Raw genomic sequence first — 22,192 nt, forward strand, 5'->3', positions numbered from 1 at the left:
CTCAGGATTCCCTCCAACAACTTTCCTCCATTGATGTCAGGCTCACTGCTCTATAGTTCTCTGGCTTGTCCTTACCACCTTCTTTAAATTGTGATACCACATTAGCCAGCCTTCAGTCTTCCGGCACCTCACCTGTGGATGTCGATGATACAAATATCTCAGCAAGGGGCCCAGCAATCACTTTCCTAGCTTCCCACAGAGTTCTAGGGTACACTTGATCCAGTATTGATTTATCCAACTTTATGTGTTTTAACACATCCAGCAACGCCTCCTCTGTAATATGGACATTTTTCAAGATGTTGTTATTTGCTTCTCCACATCCATTATCTTCCACATCCTTCTCCACAGTAAACATGATGCAAAATACTCATTTAGTAGCTCCCTCATCTCCTGGTTCCACATCTAAGTGGCCTTGCTGATCTTTAAGGGGCTGTATTCTCTCCCTAGTTACTCTTTTGTCCTTATTGTATTTGTAGAATCCCTTTGGATTCTCCTAAACCCTATTTGCCAAAGCTATCTCATTTCCCCTTTTTGCCCTCCTGACTTCCCTCTTAAGTTTACTCCAACTGTTTTTATGCCATTCTGGGGATTCACTCAATCTGTCCTGCCTATAACTGACATATGCTTCCTTCTTATTCTAGACCAAAACCTGAATTTCTCTAGTCATCCAGCCTTCCCTACACCTACCAGCCTTACCCTTCAACCTAATACGAACATACTGTCTCTGGATTCTTGTTATCTCATTTCTGAAGGCTTCCCATTTTCGAGCCATCTCTTTACCCGCGAACATCTGCCCCCAATCAGCTTTTGAAAGTTCTTGCCTAATACCATCAAAATTAGCCTTTCTCCAATTTAGAACTTCAACTTTTAGATCTGGTCTATCCTTTTCCATCACTATTTTAAAACGAATATAATTATGGTTGCTGGCCTCAAAGTACTCCCGCACTGACACCTAAGTCACCTGCCCTGCCTTATTTCCCAAGAGTAGGTCAGGTTTTGCATCTTCTCTAGTAGGTACATTCGTATATTGAATCAGAAATTTTCTTGTACACACTTAACAGAATTCCTCTCCATCCAAGCCCTTAACACTATAGTAGTTCCAGTCTTTGTTTGGAAAGTTAAAATCCCCTAAGGTAACCACCTTATTACAGAGAACTGAGATCTCCTTACAAATTTATTTTTCAATTTCCCGCTGACTACTTGAGGGGGAATATAGTACAAATCTAATAAGGTGATCATTCCTTTCTTATTTCTTAATTCCACCAAATAGCTTCCCTGGACTATTCCCACAAATATTCTCCCTAAATAGAGCTGTAACATTAACTCTAATCAAAAACGCCACTCCCTCTCTTCTCTTGTCCTTTCAATCCTTCCAATATTTAAGAAACTTTGGAAAATCGAAGCCACTACATCCAAAATCTCTTCAGCTCTTTTATCTGACCTTAGGCGATAGCCATTAAGTCCTGGAGTTTGACAGTCTTTCGACTGTTGGGTTTCTCTGATGCTTTTTCTTGTCTGATGTTAATTACATCAAATTCCTCACTCTTTTTGGCTCCTTAGTTACTGATAATTTGGTGAGATTGGACAATAGTCTTATAGAGGACTTTAATCTTTAGTGCAAGGTGTCAGAAGGCAGTAATCTTCAGTGCATGGTATCTATACATAACAGACTCAGCTACAGTGAAGAGAATCAGTGAACCTTTTTTTTGCAGAGAGTAGCTTTGGAGCAAGATAATCAAGATTTTGCTCTTTGAAATCCACGAGCAATGAAGGGCAGCATCATTTATTAATACAAGCATTAGTATTAACTGCAAATTCTCAAGAGATGAGTGGGAACTATTTTGCCTCGAGAAATGGAAATGGCTTGAAGTGAATGCTGACGACTTGTTTAGTTGCATTTGACTCTGAGTCACTCTTTGATTCTGAATAGAGTACAGTACTTTCTCAGTAATGACCATGTACTGCAATAGTTCTCAAAATTACACAGGCCCTTTTCCCTGCTGTCAGGTTGTTCTCAGTCTGTACCAAGAGTGCTGATCGATTTCCAACCTGCAAGTGAAATCCACTGAGATATCTTAAAGTCATTCTTATTTCTTTAGATTCTTGTGTGACAATTTAAAGTTCATAGAATTCCTACAGTGCAGAAAGAGCCCATTGAGACTGCACTGACCCTCCAAAGAGCATCCCACCCACACCCAGCCCCCAACCTCACATTGGCCATGGCTAATCCACCTAACCTGCATCTCTCTGGACACTACAGGGCAATTTTTTTTTAGCACAGCCAATCCACTTAACCTGCACATCTTTGGACGGTGGGAAGATCACCTAGTGGAAATCTGCATAGATGCAGGGAGAATATGGAAAATCCACACAGACAGTCACCCAAGGCCGCAATTGAACCCAGGTCCTTGCTGCTTTGAGACAGCAGTGCTAACCATTGTGCCACCATGCAGCCCTAACATAACATTCACGGACAGTCTGATCAGAACCTGGGACATTGGCACCAGTACTGGGGAAGAAGGAACCTGTTCCGATCAGGTGATCTTCATCTGAACCATGCTGGGGCCAAAGTCCCAGTGAATTGCATAATTAGGGCTGTAGACAAGACTTTAAATTAAAGAGAAAGGGGAGGATTCAGTTATGGGGGAAATCAGAAAACCTGAATTAAAGGAAGAGGTAAGAATGCAGAACTCAGGAGAGGTTATTAAAATCTCCAGCACAGACACAAATAGGACAGAGTGTGTGGAAAGGGTTAGCCATCAAACTTCAAGCACATGGGGCAAATGAATAACAATGAGAAGAGGGACGGTTATTACAGGACTGAAGGAGTTCTCTGAATGCATGCACTATAAGGAATAAAGGTAAAGGAGCTTATGGTGCCAACTGAAATGGGTAGGTATGATGTGGTGGGCATCACGGAGACATGGCTACAAGGGGATCAGGATCCAGAGCTGAATATTCAAGATATACATCCTATCAAAAAGACGGCCGGGGGTGTGGTTGCTTTATTAGTGAGAAATTAAATTCAATCAATACTGAAAAAACAAAGTAGGGTCAGACGGTGTAGAATCTGTGTGAGTAGGATTGAGGAACCGCAAAGGTACAAAAACCATAGTTGGAGTTATGTACAGGCCTACAAACACTAGTCAGGAGCTGGGGCACAAGCCACACCAGGAGATAGAAAAGATGTGTAGGAAAGGCAAAGTTAGAGTGATCATGGGAGATTTCAATATGCAGGTAGACTGGGAAAATCAGGTTCGTAGTGGTTCACAAGAAAAGGAATTTGTGGAATGTCTATGAGATGGCGTTTTGGAGCAGCGTGTGGTGGAGCCCACTAGGTAACCGGCAATACTGGATTTAGTATTGTGCCATGAGACAGACTTGATAAGGGAGTTTAAGTTGAAGGAACCATTAGGAGGCAGTGATCATAATATGATTGAATTTACTCTCCAATTTGAGAGAGAGAGAGAGAGAGAGAGAGAGAGAGAGAGAATATAGAATCAGAGATAATTGTATTACAACTGGATAAAGGCAACTAAGAGGCATGAGAGAGGAGCTGGGTAGAATTGACTGGGAGAGGAGCCCAGCAGGAAAGACAGTGGAACAGCAATGGCAAGAGTTTCTGGGAGTAATTCAGGAGACACAGCAGAGATTCATCCATAGGAAAAAGCAGCACGGTATAGGGAGGATGAGGCAGCCATGGCTGAGTAGGGAAGTTAGGGATAGCATAAAAGCAAAAGAGAAAACATATAATGTGGTAAAACACAGTAGGAAACCAGAGAATTGGGAAGCTTACAAAGACTAACAGAGGGCAACAAGAAGAGAAATAAGGAGGGAGAAGATTAAATAGCCAACCAGTAATATAAAGAAAGACTATAAGAGTTTCTTTAGATATATAAAGGGCAAAAGTGAGGCAAAATTGGAAAATGATACTGGAGAGATAATAGTGGGCAACAAGAAAACAACTGAGGAACTGAATAATTTCTTTGCGTCAGTCTTCACCGTGGAAGACATGAGTAATATCCCAAAAATTCAAGAGAGTGAAAGGGCAGAGCTGTGTATGGTGGCCATCACCAAGGTGAAGGTGCTAGAAAAACTGAATGGCCTGAAGGTGGATAAATAACCTGGACCAGATGGACTACACCCCAGAGTTCAAAGGGAGATAGCTGAAGAGAAAGTGGAGGCACTAGTGGTGATCTTTTCCGAATCGCTAGAATCAGAGAGTGTCCCAGAGGACTGGAAAAGCACTAACCTAACACCCCTGTTTAAAATGGAGTAAGGCAAAAGGCAGAAAATTATAGACCGATTAGCCTAACCTTGGTCATGGTAAGACCCTGGAATCCATTGTGAAGGATGAGATTTCTGAATACTTGGAAGTGTATGGTAAAATAGGGCAAAGTCAACATGGTTTCATCAAGGGGACATCATGCCTGACAAATCTGCTAGAATTCTTTGAGGAGGTAATGAGCAGGCTAGACCAAGGAGAATCAATGGATGTTATCTACCCAGACTTCAAGAAGGCCTTTGTTAAGGTGCCACACAGGAGGCTACTGAGTAAGATAAGGGCCATGGTGTCAAAGGCAAGGTGCTAGCATGGATTGAAGCTTGGCTGTCTGGCAGAAAGCAGAGAGTGGGGATAAAGGGGTCCCTCTCAGGATGGCAGCCGGTGACAAATGGTGTTCCGCAAGGGTCAGTGTTGGGCCCACAACTTTTCACTTTATACATTAATGATCTAAATGAAGAAACTGAGGGCATTCTGGCTAAGTTTGCAGACTATACAAAGATGGGTGGAGGGACAGGTAGCAATGAGGAGGCGGGGAGGCTGCAGAAGGATTTCGACAGGTTAGGAGTGTGGGCAAAGAAGTAGCAGATGGAGTACAATGTGGGAAAGCGTGATGTAATGCACTTTCATCGGAAAAATAGAGGCATGGGCTATTTTCTGAATTGTGAGAAATTCAGAAGTCTGAAGTTTAAAGAGATTTGGGAGTTCTCGTCCAGGATTCTCTCAAGATAAACTTGCAGGTTGAGTCAGTAGTTAGGAAAGCAAATGCAGTGATGGCATTTATTTTGAGAAGGCTTAGTATAAAAGCAGGGATGCACTTCTGAGGCTTTCTCAGACTCTGGTCAGACCACATTTAGAGAACTGTGTTCAGTTTTGGGCCCCATATCTCAGGAAAGATGTACTGGCCCTGCAGCGTGATCTGAAAAGGCTCATGAGAATGGTCCCAGGAATGAAAAAGTCCCAGGAATGAAAATATGAGGAACATTTGAGGATTCTGGATCTATACTTGATCAAGGTTAGAAGGAGGAGAGGGGAATATAATTGAAACATACAGAATACTGAATGGCCTGAACAGAGTGGATATTGGGAAGATGTTTCCAATGGTAGGAGAGACTAGGATCCAAAGGCACAGCCTTAAAGTAAAAGAAAGACGTTTTTAGAATTGAGATAAAGAGAAACCTCTTCAATCAGAGAGTGGTGAATCTTAAGAAATTCATTGCCACAGAAGACTGTGGAAGCCAGGTCATTGAGTATATTTAAGACTGAGATAGATATGTTCTTAAATATCAAGGGGTTCAAAGGTTATGGGGAGAAAGCGGGAGAATGGGATTGAGAAACTTATCAGCCATGATTGAGTGGCGGAGCAGACTCGATGGGCTGAATGGCCTAATTTCTGCTTCTACGTCTTAAGTTCTTATAGTTCAGGAACAAAAGTCTTCTTCTGAGGCAGCCCTTTAGGAGCAAAGACAACTTGCTGGCACTGTGATATTGGGAGTCCTGAGGCTACTAGACAGTCCAATGCTGGCTTCACATATCCCGCCACAGAAAGGGTGGGTAATATTTGAAAAGGAAGTTGTATGGGACATATTTTTCCATTGTTTGCATGTGGGCCTATCAGAGACACTCAAATGACTGGCACCTTCAGGGTCACTTCTTCTCCAATTCAGGCAGCCCTGGCCAAGATGTACCAGAGTGAGTGATGGCTGTCAGCTTCAAGTTAGGAATGGATGTGACTCAGAGAGCAGAATTCCTCCATTGGAGCCCAGCAGTCTCAATGAGGACAATTAAATAAAAGGAACAGTTTACCTTATGACAACTTGACCTGCTGTCATAGGATTCAACTGTGACAAGAAAATAAATTCTTTGTACTGTACATTTTGGTGCTGGTTGCCATGGAGAATGTGTTGCATTTGATGCTGTCTCAGTACACAGTGATCCTGGGTCTGCTGTCTAACACGTGAGAGGTTGCTTTATGTCATTCAGGGAAATTATTTCTGGCCCTGCATTGTTATTGCTGCTCATCAAACCCGAATGGTGGTGCTGGAAAAGCAGCAATAAAAAAACAAGCAATTAATTTCTAGATAGGTAGAACTGAAAAGCAGCACAGTTTTATTCAACCCGTATGGAAATTTGGTTAGACCACACACGTATATTGCTACTTTCTTTTTTATTCACTCTTGAGATGCTGGCTGGCCAGCATTTATTGGCCAATACCTAGTTTCCCTTGAGAAGGTGGTGGTGAGCTGCCTTCTTGAACTGCTGCAGTCCATGTGCTGTAGGTGGGCGGCACGGTGGCACAGTGGTTAGCACTGCTGCCTCACAGCGCCAGAGACCCGGGTTCAATTCCCACCTCAGGCGACTGACTGTGTGGAGTTTGCACGTTCTCCCCGTGTCTGCGTGGGTTTCCTCCGGGTGCTCCGGTTTCCTCCCACAGTCCAAAAGATGTGCAGGCCAGGTGATTTGGCCATGCTAAATTGCCCGTAGTGTTAGGTAAGGGGTAGATGTAGATGTAGGGGTATGGGTGGGTTACGCTTCGGCGGGGCGGTGTGGACTTGTTGGGCCAAAGGGCCTGTTTCCACACTGTAAGTAATCTAATAAAAAAAAATAGACCTGCGATGCCATTAGAGAGGGATTTCCAGGTTTTTGACCAATTGATACTGAAGGAACAATGATATATTTCCAAGGCTGGATGGTGAGTGGCTTGGAGGGGAACTTGCAGAGGGTGGTATTCCCATGTTTCTGCTGCCTTTTTTCTTCGAGGAGGAAGTGGCCATGAGTTTGGAACATGCTGTCCAAAGATCTTTGGTGAATTTCTATAGTGTATTTTGTGAGGAATAAATATTACTATTGCAACAGAGTATTAGTGGTGGAGGGAGTGGATACTTGTGGATGTGGTGCCAATGATGCAGGATGCTTTGTCCTGGATGATGTCAAGCTTCTTGCGTGCTGTTGGAACTGCACCCATCCAGGCAGGTAGGGAGTATTCTGTCACACTCCAGACTTATGCTTTGTAGATGGCTTTGGAGAGTCAGGCAGTGAGTTATTTGCTGCAGTATTCCTGTGAACTTTTCTGGTCCCTGTATTATGACACAGATGCACAGACACTGGGGAAAGTGGACAAGGATCATACAGGAGCTGAAAAAGACTTACTCATCAGGAAAGGCTGAACAGACTAGGCATGATCTATCAATTAAAGAGTAAACAGAAGGTCATCAAATGGTTCAGTCAGCTAGACATGAGAAAATATTTCTACATGCTGGAGAGTCCCAAGCTAGATATATATTATATACAAGGCAAGTTCCTAAATATAAGACACTCACTAATAAATGCAAATGAGAACCCAGGAGAAATTTGATTACTGAATAATTGGTGGGAATGTGGAACTTGAATGAGGAGCAGCTGAGGTAACGAGCATGGACGTGTTTGAGAGAAAGCTGGATAAACACGAGGCAGAAAGGAGTAGAAAGGTATTCTGTCAGGTTCAGATAAAGGGAGGTGGGTGTAGGTTTGCTTGCAGCGTAAATGCAGGTATCCACCACTTGCTCTGGCCAGAAGCAATGATCAGCTTCTATGTGCTACATTCTCAAGGTAACTCAGTAACCTTCAACATCACCTCAGTAACTTTCAACTGAGATGAACAAAAAGTTTCAAATTCCTCTGTGTAGCCCTTAGCAAAAAGCTGCCTGGAACACTTGAGGATCAAAAATTATTGCCTGCAAATTATCTTGAAGAGGATTAATTGATAAACAGCTTATCTTTTATATTTTACATAGTAATAACTGAATGAAGATTAAGTGCATAAAACAGGAGGTTAGGATCTTGCTTTTACCGCAGGGCATGGTGTTCAAGGCAGAACAAGGCAGTAAGCCAGTAAAAAAAAAACTTGCAAGGACGTTATTACATATCCTGGGAGGGGGAAGCTCACGCCAAGCTTTCTGATATAATGCCTTTTCAGTTTTGGATATGATGCTTGACATGTTTCGGAACTAATCCTTGGGGTTTATTTTTTTTCTCCTTCTTTCAAATGGATTAATTGAAAAACATGCAAAACTGAAACAAACTCTCAAACTGGCGTGCTTGAATTGGAAGTTAATCCATGCATGTGAGAATGTTCATGCACAGCTCACTGAGCATCGCAGTAGGTAGTTATTGCTACACTTGTTTGACCTTTGTCAACCAGAGACTTTTAATGGGTGGAGAGGCAGAGATGAGGAAACCAAGCACTGTCTACCCAGTCAGTCATCTCCCAATATGTTCAGACACATCCTCCACACTATGGGAGGCAGAGGATTAAATGGAAGTTACTGGAACATACTGTTTAGCTGCTGTGATATGGGAAATATTTATAGCCTGTCCTCTGTCACACCTGTGAATCAATGTTCTCTTGGTGAGCTCATCATATGACTTGCCCCCAACACTTCAGCCATTGGCTTATCTATACCAATCAGAAAGCAAAATAATTACCAAATTAGATGATGGATGTCCATCAACTAGTGGCTTTTCCCACCCTGACAGTTTTAATAGTTTCGTAAATGGTAAAGAAAAATGTTCTGAGAAACTGATGCTCTCCCCTCCAAAACAAAGCATTTCCCTGAGATTTTTCTCCATGGTTGGACACAGCATTGTCTTGGAAATTGATCGAGGAGCACCACCACCAGTCCCCGCACCCATCCCCAACCCAAGCCCCTGCTCCTTCATCAACTCAGCACTATGTGTTTTTTCAGGAGAGATGGCTCGGTGCTGTTTTGTGCAACAGAAGTATTTTGTAACCGACATTACTGGTCCAGGCAACACGTGCTCCCAATCTGACATGCCACTGCTACAGCGCGGTTAGACACAACCCAACGCCTCCTCTGAGCTCACCCCTTCCCCACCGCTCCCCCCTCCCCCCAACCCCATGCCTCTCAACTGACAGATGTTGCCTGACTTCCCAGACACTCAGCTGGCTTCACTCCCGCACACAGGGCAATCCTGAGGAGTTGGCAGCCCTACTCTTTGCTGCAGACCTTCCCAATCCCAATGTTTACTGGAAGCTCTGTGCAGTCTGAGCAGTAGGGAGGGCTTTGTGACCCCTGTAGTTTACTGCACCACCGTACACACTGGGCTGCATTGCAAAGATAGGAGGTCAGTGCGTCACCAGTTTAGACTCCACCCAACACTCTCAGCAATCCCTCAATTCACTATCACCCGCAATTACTTTCACACCCTTTTCTCCTGCAGCTTCCTATTCTAAAAAAAGTGCCACTTTTATACCTTGGTGTTAACCAACTCCCGTTCACTGGGAAAACAGATCTGAGTTTGGCATCAATACGTGAGCAGCAATGCCACAATCTTATCTGCAGGTCCAACAAGCCTGCTCTTGTGTGGAGCTTTCCCTATTTTATATTCATCCATGGGATGTGGGCATCAATTATTGCCTGTCCCATTTGCCCTTGGTGAGCTGCCTTCTTGAACCACTGCAGTCCGCGTGCTATGGAGTTCCAGGGTTTTGACCCAGCAACAGTGAAGGAATAGTGATATATTTCCAGGTCCATTATGTATGGAGCTCTCCCTTTGACCTTCCGCCCATTAACCAGTGCCAGGGCACACCAGCGGGCACCTCATCATTTGGCTACAGCCTAAGAAATCCCTTTCTGAAAATAAATTGCATCCATAAATAGTTCTCTTATTTATAACCTTCCTTCTGTTAACACTGAGATACAGAGGACCTGAAAATCATTTGAAATGATTCCGAACACACTGTCGTATGCTAATAAGTAGTTCCAGATGTTAATGAGAACCATTTTCTGACTCCACACCCAACCACCACCAGTCCCCGCACCCATCCCCAACCCAAGCCCCTGCTCCTTCATCAACACAGCACTATGTGTTTTTTCAGGAGAGATGGTTCGGTGCTGTTTCGTGCAACAGAAGTATTTTGTAACCGACATTACTAGTCCAGGCAACACGTGCTCCCAATCTGACATGCCACTGCTACAGTGCGGTTAGACACAACCCAACGCCTCCTCTGAGCTCACCCCTTCCCCACCGCTCCCCCGCCCCCCCCAACTCCATGCCTCTCAACTGACAGATGTTGCCTGACTTCCCAGACACTCAGCTGGCTTCACTCCCGCACACATCTGTCCCTGTTCAACAGCTACACTCCTCTTGTTCGCTCGCACGTCTTTATTTTTGGCCATTGCTTTCCTTCCTTTTCCCTGTTCCAAGTTACTTTTCCTGAAAGCAGAGCTTTGCACGCCAGCAAGTGGGAGCCCCGTCATTGTGGAGCTGACCTCAGAACAGGCCTCGGCAATCTAACCTCAAGAGTCTGTTCCAAGGTTCATAGTGCTCAAGCCTGTAGGCATCTTCACCCATGTTCTTACCCTAATTCTCACACACCAGGCCTTGACATCACATGGCCTGGTACCACACACATGCAATTTTCAGCCATTAATGGTCCCCATTAGCAGCAGTTGGTTCTACCAGGTTGACCTTTACCCATTCCTTTGTTAACTCTCCCTAGGCTCCATCTTTATCCATCATTTACTCCTTCTCCATCTCTCTTTTAGCATTTATTCCAACCTTTTCCTCGCTCCAGTCAATTCTGAAGAAGGGTCACTGGACCTGAAACATTATCTCTGATTTGTCTCCACAGATGCTGCCAGACCTGCTGAGTTTGTCCAGCAATTTCTGTTTTTCTTTTGCATTTCGACATCCGCTGTTATTTTGGTTTTTTTTTGTTCAGATGCAATTCCTGACAAAGTGGGAGGTGATGCACTTTGGAAGAAGGAATAAGACAAGGGAGTAGAAACAGGGATCATGGATTTCTAGAACCATACAGTACAGAAGAAGCCTTTTGGCTCATCAAGCCTGTACTACTACCAACTTAGACCCACTTTCTCACACCAGGCCCATAGCCTTGATTGTTATGACATTTTGAAAGTTTGTCAAGTACTTTTAAAGGTTGTGAGGTTTCCTGCCTCCCTTACCTTTCCAGGCACTATATTTCCAGACTCCCACCACCATCTGGTTCAAAACCTTTATCTCAATCCCCTCTAAACCTCCTGCTTTTCACTTTAAAGTTATGCGCCCTTGATATTGGATCCTTCAACTGAGGGGAATAGTTGCTTTCTATTCACCCTGTCATGCGCCTTATAATCTTACACACCTCTATCAGGTTTCCTTCAACCTTTTCTGCTCACAGGAAAACAACCCAAGCTTATCCAGCCTCTCTTCCTCACTAAAATGCTCCATCCCAGGCAACATCCCACTGAATCTCCACTGCACACCTTGAAGTGTTTGTCCACCGATCCCTGAATCTGACAAGACGGGTTCATAGGCTCGTGAAGAAGGCATACAGGACATTTGCCTTTATCAGTCGAGGCCTGTATTATTAGAGCAGGCAGCCTCTAATAGAGGTGTGCAGGACTTTGGTTAGGCCCTGGACCAACCCCTGACGCACTCCACTTATCACAGGCCTCCAGTCCAACAAGCATCCAACTGGTGTGTCATTATGAAAACTATCTACAGATATAAAAATAATCAACTTTCCATTTGTCATAATAGTCATTTTCTGTGGTCTAGTAGCCTCAATCTGTTATTAACGTGTCTGCATAAATTATAAAATTTGTGTTATAAAACAGAGGTTGACTAAAGCTAAACCAAAGAACTAAAACCGAAATATCCAAAGAGGAGCACCTTGCCTTATAATCTGTAAAAGGAGTGTGAAAAGTGGTATAACTTTTCAGCAACTTCTAGTGGTTAAATAAAATAAATCCCTGACACTCACTACAAAATCAACAAGTAACAATTTGTTTATCTAACTCTGACAGTGAACAACTTAACTAAACTATTAACAAACAGCATAAATCCCTTCTAACTGCTAACTAATCCTGAATAAAGCAAGATTCTAATGGTATGCTGTTCCAATAAATACAATTCCCATTTACACATCTAAAGAATTAGTCTCTCGAAATTATAGCTGAGAATGTGTTGCTGGAAAAACGCAGCAGATCATCCAAGGAGCAGGAGAATCAACGTTTCGGGCATGAGCCCCTCTTCAGGAATGAGGAAAGTGTGTCCAGCAGGCTAAGATAAAAGGTAGGGAGGGGGGACTTAGAGGAGGGGCATTGGAAATGCGATAGGTGGAAGGAGGTTAAGGTGAGGGTGATAGGTCGGAGTGGGGGTGGGGCCGGAGAGGTCAGGAAGAAGATTTCAGATTAGGAAGGTGGTGCTGAGTTCGAGGGTTGGGACTGAGACAAGGTGGGGGGAGGGGAAATGAGGAAACTGGAGAAATCTGAGTTCATCCCTTGTGGTTGGAGGGTTCCTAGGTGAAAAATGAGGTGCTCTTCCTCCAGCCGTCGTGTTGCTATGGTCTGGCGATGGAGGAGTCCAAGGACCTGCATGTCCTTGGTGGAGTGAGGGGGGGGGAGTTGAAGTGTTGAGCCACGGGGTGGTTGGGTTGGTTGGTCAGGGTGTCCCAGACGTGTTCTCTGAAGCGTTCCGCAAGTAGGCGGCCTGTCTCCCCAATATAGAGGAGGCCATATCGGGTGCAGTGGATGCAGTAAATGATGTGTGTGGAGGTACAGGTGAATTTGTGACAGATATGGAAGGATTCCTTGGGGCTTTGGAGGGAAGTGAGGGGGGAGGTCTGGGCACAAGCTTTGCATTTCTTGCGGTTGCAGGGGAAGGTGCTGGGAGTGGTGGTTGGGTTGGTGGGGGGCGTGAACTTGACGAGGGAGTCACAGAGGGAGTGGTCTTTTCGGAATGCTGATAGGGGAGGGGAGGGAAATATATCCCTGGTGGTGGGGTCCGTTTGGAGGTGGTGGAAATGACGACGGATGATACGATGTATCTGGAGGTTGGTGGGGTGGCAGGTGAGGACCAGTGGGGTTCTGTTCTGGTGGTGATTGGAGGGGCTGGGTTCAAAGGCAGAGGAGCGGGAAGTGGAGGAGATGCGGTGGAGAGCATCATCGATCACGTCTGGGGGAAAATTGTGATCTTTGAAGAAGGAGGCCATCTGGGTTGTTCGGTATTGGAACTGGTCCTCCTGGGAGCAGATGCGGCGGAGACGAAGGAATTGGGAATATGGGATGGCGTTTTTACAGGGGGCAGGGTGGGAGGAGGTGGAGTCTAGGTAGCTGTGGGAGTCGGTCGGTTTATAGTAAATGTCCGTGTTGATTCGGTCGCCCGAGATAGAAATGGAGAGGTCTAGGAAGGGAAGGGAGGAGTCTGAGACGGTCCAGGTAAACTTGAGGTCGGGGTGGAATGTGTTGGTAAAGTGGATGAACTGTTCAACCTCCTCATGGGAGCACGAAGCAGCGCCGATACAGTCATCGATGTAGCGGAGGAAAAGGTAGGGCCAGTGTAGCTGCAGAAGATGGACTGTTCCACATATCTTACGAAGAGGCAGGCATAGCTGGGGCCCATGCGGGTGCCCATGGCTACCCCTTTGGTTTGGAGGAAGAGAGAGGATTGGAAAGAGAAGTTGTTTAGAGTTAGGACCAGTTCAGTCAGTCAAAGGAGGGTGTCAGTGGAAGGGTACTGGTTGGTACGGCGGGAAAGGAAGAAGCGGAGGGTTTTGAGGCCTTCATGATGGGGGATGGAGGTGTACAGGGACTGGATGTCCATGATGAAGATAAGGCATTGGGGACCGGGGAAGCGAAAATCATGGAGGAGGTGGAGGGCGTGGGTGGTGTCCCGAACATAGGTGGGGAGTTCTTGGACTAAGGGGGACATAACCGTGTCGAGGAATGCAGAGATGCGTTCGGTGGGGTAGGAGCAGGCTGAGACAATGGGTCGGCCGGGGCAGTCAGGTTTGTGGATTTTGGGCAGGAGGTAGAAATGGGCAGAGCGGGGTTGTGGGACTATGAGGTTGGAGGCGGTGGATGGGAGATCCCCTGAGGTGATTAGGCTATGGATGGTCTGGGAGATGATGGTTTGGTGGTGGGAGGTGGGGTCATGGTCAAGGGGGCAGTAGGAGAAGGTGTCCGTGAGCTGGCATTTAGCCTCAGTGATGTAAAGGTCGGTGCGCCAAACTACTACTGCGCCTCCCTTGTCTGCCGGTTTGATAGTGAGGTTGGGGTTGGAACGGAGGGAGTGGAGGGCTGCACATTCCAAGGGTGAGAGGTTGGAGTGGGTGAGAGGGGTGGAGAGGTTGAGGCAGTTAATGTCGTGACAGCAGTTGGCTATGAAGAGATTGAGGGCAGGTAAGAGGCCAGCACGGGGTGTCCAGGTGGATGGGGTGTATTGGAGGCGGGAGAAGGGGTCGTCAGAGTGAGGTCATGGTCGGACGTGAGGTCATGGTTCGTGGCAGCGGTTGCTGCCGCGGGCGCTGCGCTGATCCTGCCCCACCGAACTCATCTCTGCATACCTCGACACGGTCCTGTCCCCATTAGTCCAAGAGCTCCCCAACTACGTTTGGGACACCACCCACACCCTCCACCTCCTCCATGATTTTTGCTTCCCCGGTCCCCAACGCCTTATCTTCACCATGGACATCCAGTCCCTGTACACCTCCACACCACCCCCCCCTCCCCCCATCATGAAGGACTCAAAGCCCTCCGCTTCTTCCTTTCCCACTGTACCAACCAGTACCCTTCCACTGACACCCTCCTTTGACTGACTGAACTGGTCCTCACTCTGAACAACTTCTCTTTCCAATCCTCTCTCTTCCTCCAAACCAAAGGGGTAGCCATGGGCACCCGCATGGTCCCCAGCTATGCCTGCCTCTTCGTAGGATATGTGGGACAGTCCATCTTCCGCAGCTACACTGGCACCACCCCCCACCTTTTCCTCCGCTACATCGATGACTGTATCGGCGCTGCTTCGTGCTCCCATGAGGAGGTTGAACAGTTCATCCACTTTACCAACACATTCCACCCCGACCTCAAGTTTACCTGGACCGTCTCAGACTCCTCCCTCCCCTTCCTAGACCTCTCCATTTCTATCTCGGGCGACCGAACCAACACGGACATTTACTATAAACCGACCGACTCCCACAGCTACCTAGACTCCACCTCCTCCCACCCTGCCCCCTGTAAAAACGCCATCCCATATTCCCAATTCCTTCGTCTCCGCTGCATCTGCTCCCAGGAGGATCAGTTCCAATACCGAACAACCCAGATAGCCTCCTTCTTCAAAGATCGCAATTTCCCCCCAGACGTGGTCGACGATGCCCTCCACCGCATTTCCTCCACTTCCTGCTCCTCCGCCCTTGAGCCCCGCCCCTCCAATCGCCACCAGGACAGAACCCCACTGGTCCTCACCTACCACCCCACCAATCTCCATATACGTCGTCATTTCCACCACCTCCAAATGGACCCCACCACCAGGGATATATTTCCCTCCCCTCCCCTATCAGTGTTCCGAAAAGACCACACCCTCTGTGATTCCCTCATCAGGTCCACACCCCCCACCAACCCAACCTCCACTCCCGGCAACTTCCCCTGCAACCGCAAGAAATGCAAAACTTTCACCCACACCTCCCCCCTTACTTCCCTCCAAGGACCCAAGGGATCCTTCCATATCCGCCACAAATTCACCTGCACCTCCACACACATCATTTACTGCATCCGTTACACCCGATATGGCCTCCTCTATATTGGGGAGACAGGCCGCCTACTTGTGGAACATTTCAGAGAACACCTCTGGGACACCCTGACCAACCAACCCAACCACCCCGTGGCTCAACACTTCAACTCCCCCCCCTCACTCCACCAAGGACATGAAGGTCCTTGGACTCCTCCATCGCCAGACCACAGCAACACGACAGCTGGAGGAAGAGCGCCTCATCTTCCGCCTAGGAACCCTCCAACCACAAGGGAGGAACTCAGATTTCTCCAGTTTCCTCATTTCCCCTCCCCCCACCTTGTCTCAGTCCCAACCCTCGAACTCAGCACCACCTTCCTAACCTGCAATCTTCTTCCTGACCTCTCCGGCCCCACCCCCACTCCGGCCTATCACCCTCACCTTAACTTCCTTCCACCTATCGCATTTCCAACGGCCCTCCCCCAAGTCCCTCCTCCCTACCTTTTATCTTAGCCTGCTGGACACACTTTCCTCATTCCTGAAGAGGGGCTCATGCCCGAAATGTCGATTCTCCTGCTCCTTGGATACTGCCTGACCTGCTACGCTTTTCCAGCAACACATTTTTCAGCTCTGATCTCCAGCATCTGCAGTCCTCACTTTCTCCACTCGAAATTATAGCCAGGTTGTGTCTTCCAGAATGTTCTGTGCTTTCTCCATTAAATCTTCTGTCAGGAATATTAACTAGTTGTGTTATTTAGATGGTGCTTAGTCTGAGACATAAGGCGGCTGTGAGAGCCAGCTATTCTCTCTTGAGACCTAAAGGCTGTTAGCTCGTGGTGGATGGTAGCTTGCTCTGGGCTCTTACATCCTTGATGACATATTAATATTTCTACAATAGGATTGGTCCTATGTTGTCAAAACCATCAGATTTAAATGTAATAGATTTTTTGGTGTATAAGCACCTGGTTCAAATTGATTGGCTCAATTCAAAAGCCTGTTGTCTTGGTAAACAGGGTGCTGATTGGCCTGCTAACTGTACAAATGCTTCAGTTTGGGCTCTCTGTGTACTTGCAAACTTTCAAGCTGCTGCTCACAGACATCCATTTTAAATCTCTAAGCACAGAAAAAGCACGTTACCTTTTAAAGGGACCACGCAACGCTTTCCTCCTCGTTGTTACAAACACCAAATTCTAACTTCCTGCCTCCCAATCCACAACAATCAGCTTTCTTTCATAAATGAGGCAAATCTTTGTGGAGCCAGACCAGATTAGAGAGCCAGGTATCCTTCCCTAATCCACATGTATGAACCAGTTGGGGTTTTGTGATAATCTGATAGTCTTATGGTGACTTTTACTAATCCCAGTTTTTAATCTCCAGATCATTTCTGGACCAATTGTAAAATTCTCCAAAGTTTGTTCTGTCTGACAGTCTTCTGGGATTTAAACTCACATTAACTGGATTATTAGTCAAAGTTTTGAATTTTTGTGGATTTATATCCTGTGCCAAGGACATCAATTACCAAATGTCTGGGATCAAACACAGTCTAGAACCATCCAAAAATGGGCAAGGGCAATTTTATTTCTTGATTAGGTCTTGATTTTATTGAAGTTAAAATGCAGAATGATCGGTTGAAGTAGAACAGCTTGATTTGATTGATGTCAAGCTCTGACTTTCTGAAATATCTGATTTTTTTTCTCAGGTTATAACCTTGGAAGGATGGGTTGACATCATGTATTTTGTCATGGATGCTCATTCGTTTTACAATTTCATCTACTTTATCCTTCTCATCATAGTAAGTATTCAGGTCAAAATGTTTTTCTCTCTCTGGTCATGTAGGCATCAACTTGAAAGATGTTGTGAAACTTGAAAGGATTCTGAAAAGATTTACAAGGATGTTGCCAGGGTTGGAGGATTTGAGCTATAGGAAGAGGCTGAACTGGCTAAGTCTGTTTTCCCTGGTGTGTCGGAGGCTGAGGTTATAGAGGTTTACAAAATTATGAGGGGCATGGATCGGGTAAATAGACAAAGTCTTTTCCCTGGGGTCAGGGAGTCTAGAACTAGAGGGCATAGGTTTAGGGTGAGAGGGGAAAGACATAAAAGAGACCTACAGGGCAACCTTTTCACACAGAGGGTGGTACATGTTTGGAATGAGCTGCCAGAGGAAGTGGTGGAGGCTGGTACAATTGCAACATTTAAGAGACATCTGGATGGGTATATGAAAAGGAAGGGTTTGGAGGGATATGGGCTGGGTGCTGGCAGGTGGGACTAGATTGGGTTAGGATATCTGGTCAGCATGGACAGATTAGACCGAAAGGTCTGTTTCCATGCTGAACATCTCTATGACTCTATGACTATGACTATCTGGTCCTTGTTGTCTTGAGAACACCATGTTTCAATGGAGTGGACTGTGAGGCCATTCCAAAAAACCAGTGAGAGTTAGCCACAACTGAATCCAGGCTAAATTAGAGCAACAGTTCCCTATATCCATATGAGCAAACCAGTTTACAATGGTTTGATAGTTTCATGGCGATTTTTACTTCCCAGCCTTTTTACTTCAAGATCCTTTTTAAACCAAATATAAAATTCTCACTTTTATTCTGTCAAATTACAGCAGGATTCAAACTTGCATTCTTTGGATTAATAATCCAAGATTCTGAATCATGAGTTTATGATGATCACCATGACACGACCATATCTACTCCAGTTCCAGTGGAGAGGGGCCATGACAGGTTTTTGCAGGGGTTGCAAAATTGGGCTCTTTGCCCTGCTGGTTGAGGCACTATGGGAACCCAGAGAGGCTGAAAATAATCTTCTTTCAACCATTTTTCATTGCGCCCTATGTGGACCACCATGCTTGAGAAGGTTAGAGAACAGCTTTGTCAAGCATGTAACTGAAGCAAGTTGATCATGGTGTCAGTCAGTGTCTAACACTCATTTGAAGCTTAACCTGTTTACTTGAACCTTGTGGGTCCTGTTAATGCACTTTCTTAAACAATCGCAGCTGGACATGCCTTCAGCTGCTCTTAGAACCTTCACCATTCATGTTATGCAAGGGCATCAGAACTTTCAGTTGAGCTGCTTTGGCCTTTGCTGGACAGAGGTATTGTGTGTGGGTAGTGTTGTTGGAGGACAGGGTGAAGAATGGGTTTTTCATTCCAAGGACTCTTCTTGAAGCTTTCTCGGGGTCTACGTTTTGATTTTCTGATACTACTTCTTTGTTTGCAAGGGCTCCTAGTGTATTCTCATCAACTCAGTTATTGGGTGATGCCATCCCATATTAACAATATCTTCTGTAGTTGTGCTAATGCAGAATATATTATTTTGTGTATATGATGCATTCGGACTGACGCAGAAGCAGAATTAGAATTCATTGATGTCCTCAAGAATGACCAACCCTACTTTAAACTTAAAGATACTATACACAAGGAAAGCACTAAATTCCTAGAATTATTTAAATTAGCACAACAGGCATAAGTTAACAAGGGTTTCTTTTCAACATTTTTGACACATACTTTAAAACACAAAAGGCTTTGACTCTAATCATAGTTACTACAGACCAGTGAGATCATAGCTAATTTGTTACCTCACATATTCACAAAGGTGGAACTTTAAGCCAGGTAATTACTACCTTTTTACTGCATTGATCTCAATCTGATTTAAGTTTAACGATTGACACACAGAGCTCATAACAACATCACCCAATGAAATTTTCTCCATGTATTAATTTTTGAAACCAAAACAGAAATTACTCAGCAGGTCTGGCAACATCTGTGGAGAGAAATCAGTTAACATTTCAGGGTCGAGTGACCCTTCCTCAGATCTGATGGTAGCTCGGAAAATGTCAATTCAACACACCACCTTGTTCCCTGGTCAACATCTCTATCTCAGCGAAGCTCAGCATCACCTCATTTTCCACTTGCAGCCTTCTGGACTCAATATCAAGTTCAACAATTTTAGGGCTCAAGCTCTCCTATGTCCTGACCCCAACCCTCATACACCAGGGCCTTGTTACTCACAAAGTCTGCTATTACACACCACCCATTGTTTACCACTAACACTCCCTATTAATTGCTATTCGTCCTCCAAGCCAGATCATTGTCTATTCCTTTGTCTGTCCAACTGTTCTTCTTGCTCTGTCAACTCTATCTCCACCTATCATTTACACCTCCCCCACCTATCTTCCCCATATAAACTGACATTTTCCTAGCTACCATCCATTCTGAGGAAGGTTAACTCTGATTTCCCTTCACAGATGCTGCCAGACCAGCAAAGCTTTTCCAGCAATTTCAGTTTTTGTTTCAGATTTATAGCATCTGCAGTTCTTTTGGTTTTTGTTAATTCTTCAACAAATGCAGCTAAAGTTAGAGATTCCACGTTCATTTGCAAAGAATTCATTACCATAGTGATTTCAAGTTTTCCTCACTGCTAATTAGCTAAGTATTCCATTGTGAATGGGTATGAAATGGTTCTATCTCCTTTGCGCCTCTCTCTCAGCCAACACCCCTTGCAGGTTCCCTGCCTTCAATTCTCTTCAAGCTTCCTGTTCTACCCACCTCACTTCCACTCACTTCCTCCCAACCTTCCTGTTGCGGGCTTCTTCTTCCCAGCCCTCTTACTGCATTCCCCTTCTGTCCAGATTCAGCACCCCCTTTTTATTTTTTTTTATTCATTCGCGGAATGAGGGCATTACTGGCCAAGCCAACATTTATCGCCCAACCCTAATTGTCCTGAGGGCAGTTAAGAGTCAACCATATTGCTGTGGGTCTGGAGGCCAGGACAGGGAAAGACGGCAGTTTCCTTCCCTAAAGGACATTAATGAACCAGATAGGTTTATCTGACAATTGACAGTGGATTCATGGTCATCATTAGACTGCCAAGTTTATTTGGAAGTACTAGCTTTTAGACACTGCTCTAAGTGCAGCACTCTGAAAACTAGTGCTTCCAAATAACCCTGTTGGACTATAACCTGGTGTTGTGTGTTTTTTTTATTTTGTCCACCCCAGTACCTCCACATCATATTAGACTGTTAATGGCAGAATTTCATTGAATTCAAATTCCAGTGTCTGGCGTGGTGGGATTTGAACCCAGGTCCCCAGAACGTTGCCTGGGTCTCTGGATTAACAGTCCAATAATAATACCACTAGGCCATCACCTCCCCATTTCTCCCCTTACAACCCAGCAGATGTCTCTCCCCAAACCTTGGCCCCCAACAACATTCCCAGCCCAACATCAATGCTGACTCCAGCTTGCCCAGAATCCCCCTCTTTGCCAATCCTTATTTGCTAACTGCTCGTTGCTCCTCCAATCATGGTAGAGAACACTCTTGTGACTAAGGGAGCAGCCCCTCAAGTGATTGGTTGAATTTTCTGGAGGTGAGAAGGGAGGGTGGGGATGGGGTATGTTGGTGGTTGAGGGATTTTCCTGCCTCCCTCAATGTATGTCCAGCCTGGCTGGAGGAGCTCACTCAGGTTGTTGGACACAGCAGCGAGTGGTGCTGAACTTTCGCAAAGAGTGACGAGAGAGATGGTAAGTCTGCATCTCCCTTGAGCTATTGCACTATGGGTCATTGGAGAACAGAGTGAGAGAGAGAGGAAACTGCTATCCGAGCAGCAGTCACAATGCACCAGTTAGCCATTTCTGTCCTCGCCCATGTCAAACTGAACAGGAGATGACAAGGGCTACCATTTAGTGTCCTCACCTAATTCCTCTACAACAAAACAAGACCGTCATGTGTCGTCAGTGTTTTCCGATTCCCCCTGCCCTGCCTGCAGCCCCCTTATCCCTGGTGACACACCATTCCAACCTGCTGGAGCAAGAAGGTAGCTGTCCGTTAAGAGGGGTCACCTAGCTTTAAGAGGTGCAGGTTAACTTTAAGCCATGCAGGCTACCTTTAAGAGGTGCTAGCTTGCTTCCAGAGGTGCAATTAGCTTTAAGAAATGCAGGTTAACATTACAAAATGCAGGTCCGCATTACAAAATGTAGGTTAACATCACAAAATGCAGGTTAACATCACAAAATGCAGGTTAGCATTACAAAATGCAGGTCCGCATTACAAAATGTAGGTTAACATTACAAAATACAGGTTAGCATTACAAAATGCAGGTCCGCATTACAAAATGTAGGTTAACATCATAAAATACAGGTTAACATCACAAAATGCAGGTTAACATCACAAAATGCAGGTTAACATCACAAAATGTAGGTTAACATCACAAAATGCAGGTTAGCATTACAAAATGCAAGTTAACTTTAAGAGGTGCTGGCTAGTTCATGTAAACCACATATACACCTTGACCTCTTGCTGATCCTCGATACAGACCCACCATCTCACATTTTAGGCTCAATTATTTAAAATGAATAATACATTGGATTTTGGATGTAGATTTGCTTGCTGAGCTGAAA

At 45.4% G+C, this 22,192-nt stretch overlaps 1 protein-coding gene across 3 annotated transcripts in view; it reads left to right on the forward strand.

The window, feature by feature from the left end:
* Positions 1–22,192, forward strand: part of cacna1g (calcium channel, voltage-dependent, T type, alpha 1G subunit) — a 303,314-nt gene that overhangs the window by 67,505 nt on the left and 213,617 nt on the right. For all 3 annotated transcript variants that reach the window (XM_072558229.1, XM_072558230.1, XM_072558231.1), the window contains exon 6: positions 17,490–17,582. In XM_072558229.1, the coding sequence (XP_072414330.1) occupies positions 17,490–17,582 (93 nt within the window). The remainder of the gene's footprint in view (positions 1–17,489; positions 17,583–22,192) is intronic.

Source organism: Chiloscyllium punctatum, chromosome 39 (genome assembly GCF_047496795.1).
Source record: "Chiloscyllium punctatum isolate Juve2018m chromosome 39, sChiPun1.3, whole genome shotgun sequence".
Lineage (NCBI taxonomy): Eukaryota > Metazoa > Chordata > Chondrichthyes > Orectolobiformes > Hemiscylliidae > Chiloscyllium > Chiloscyllium punctatum.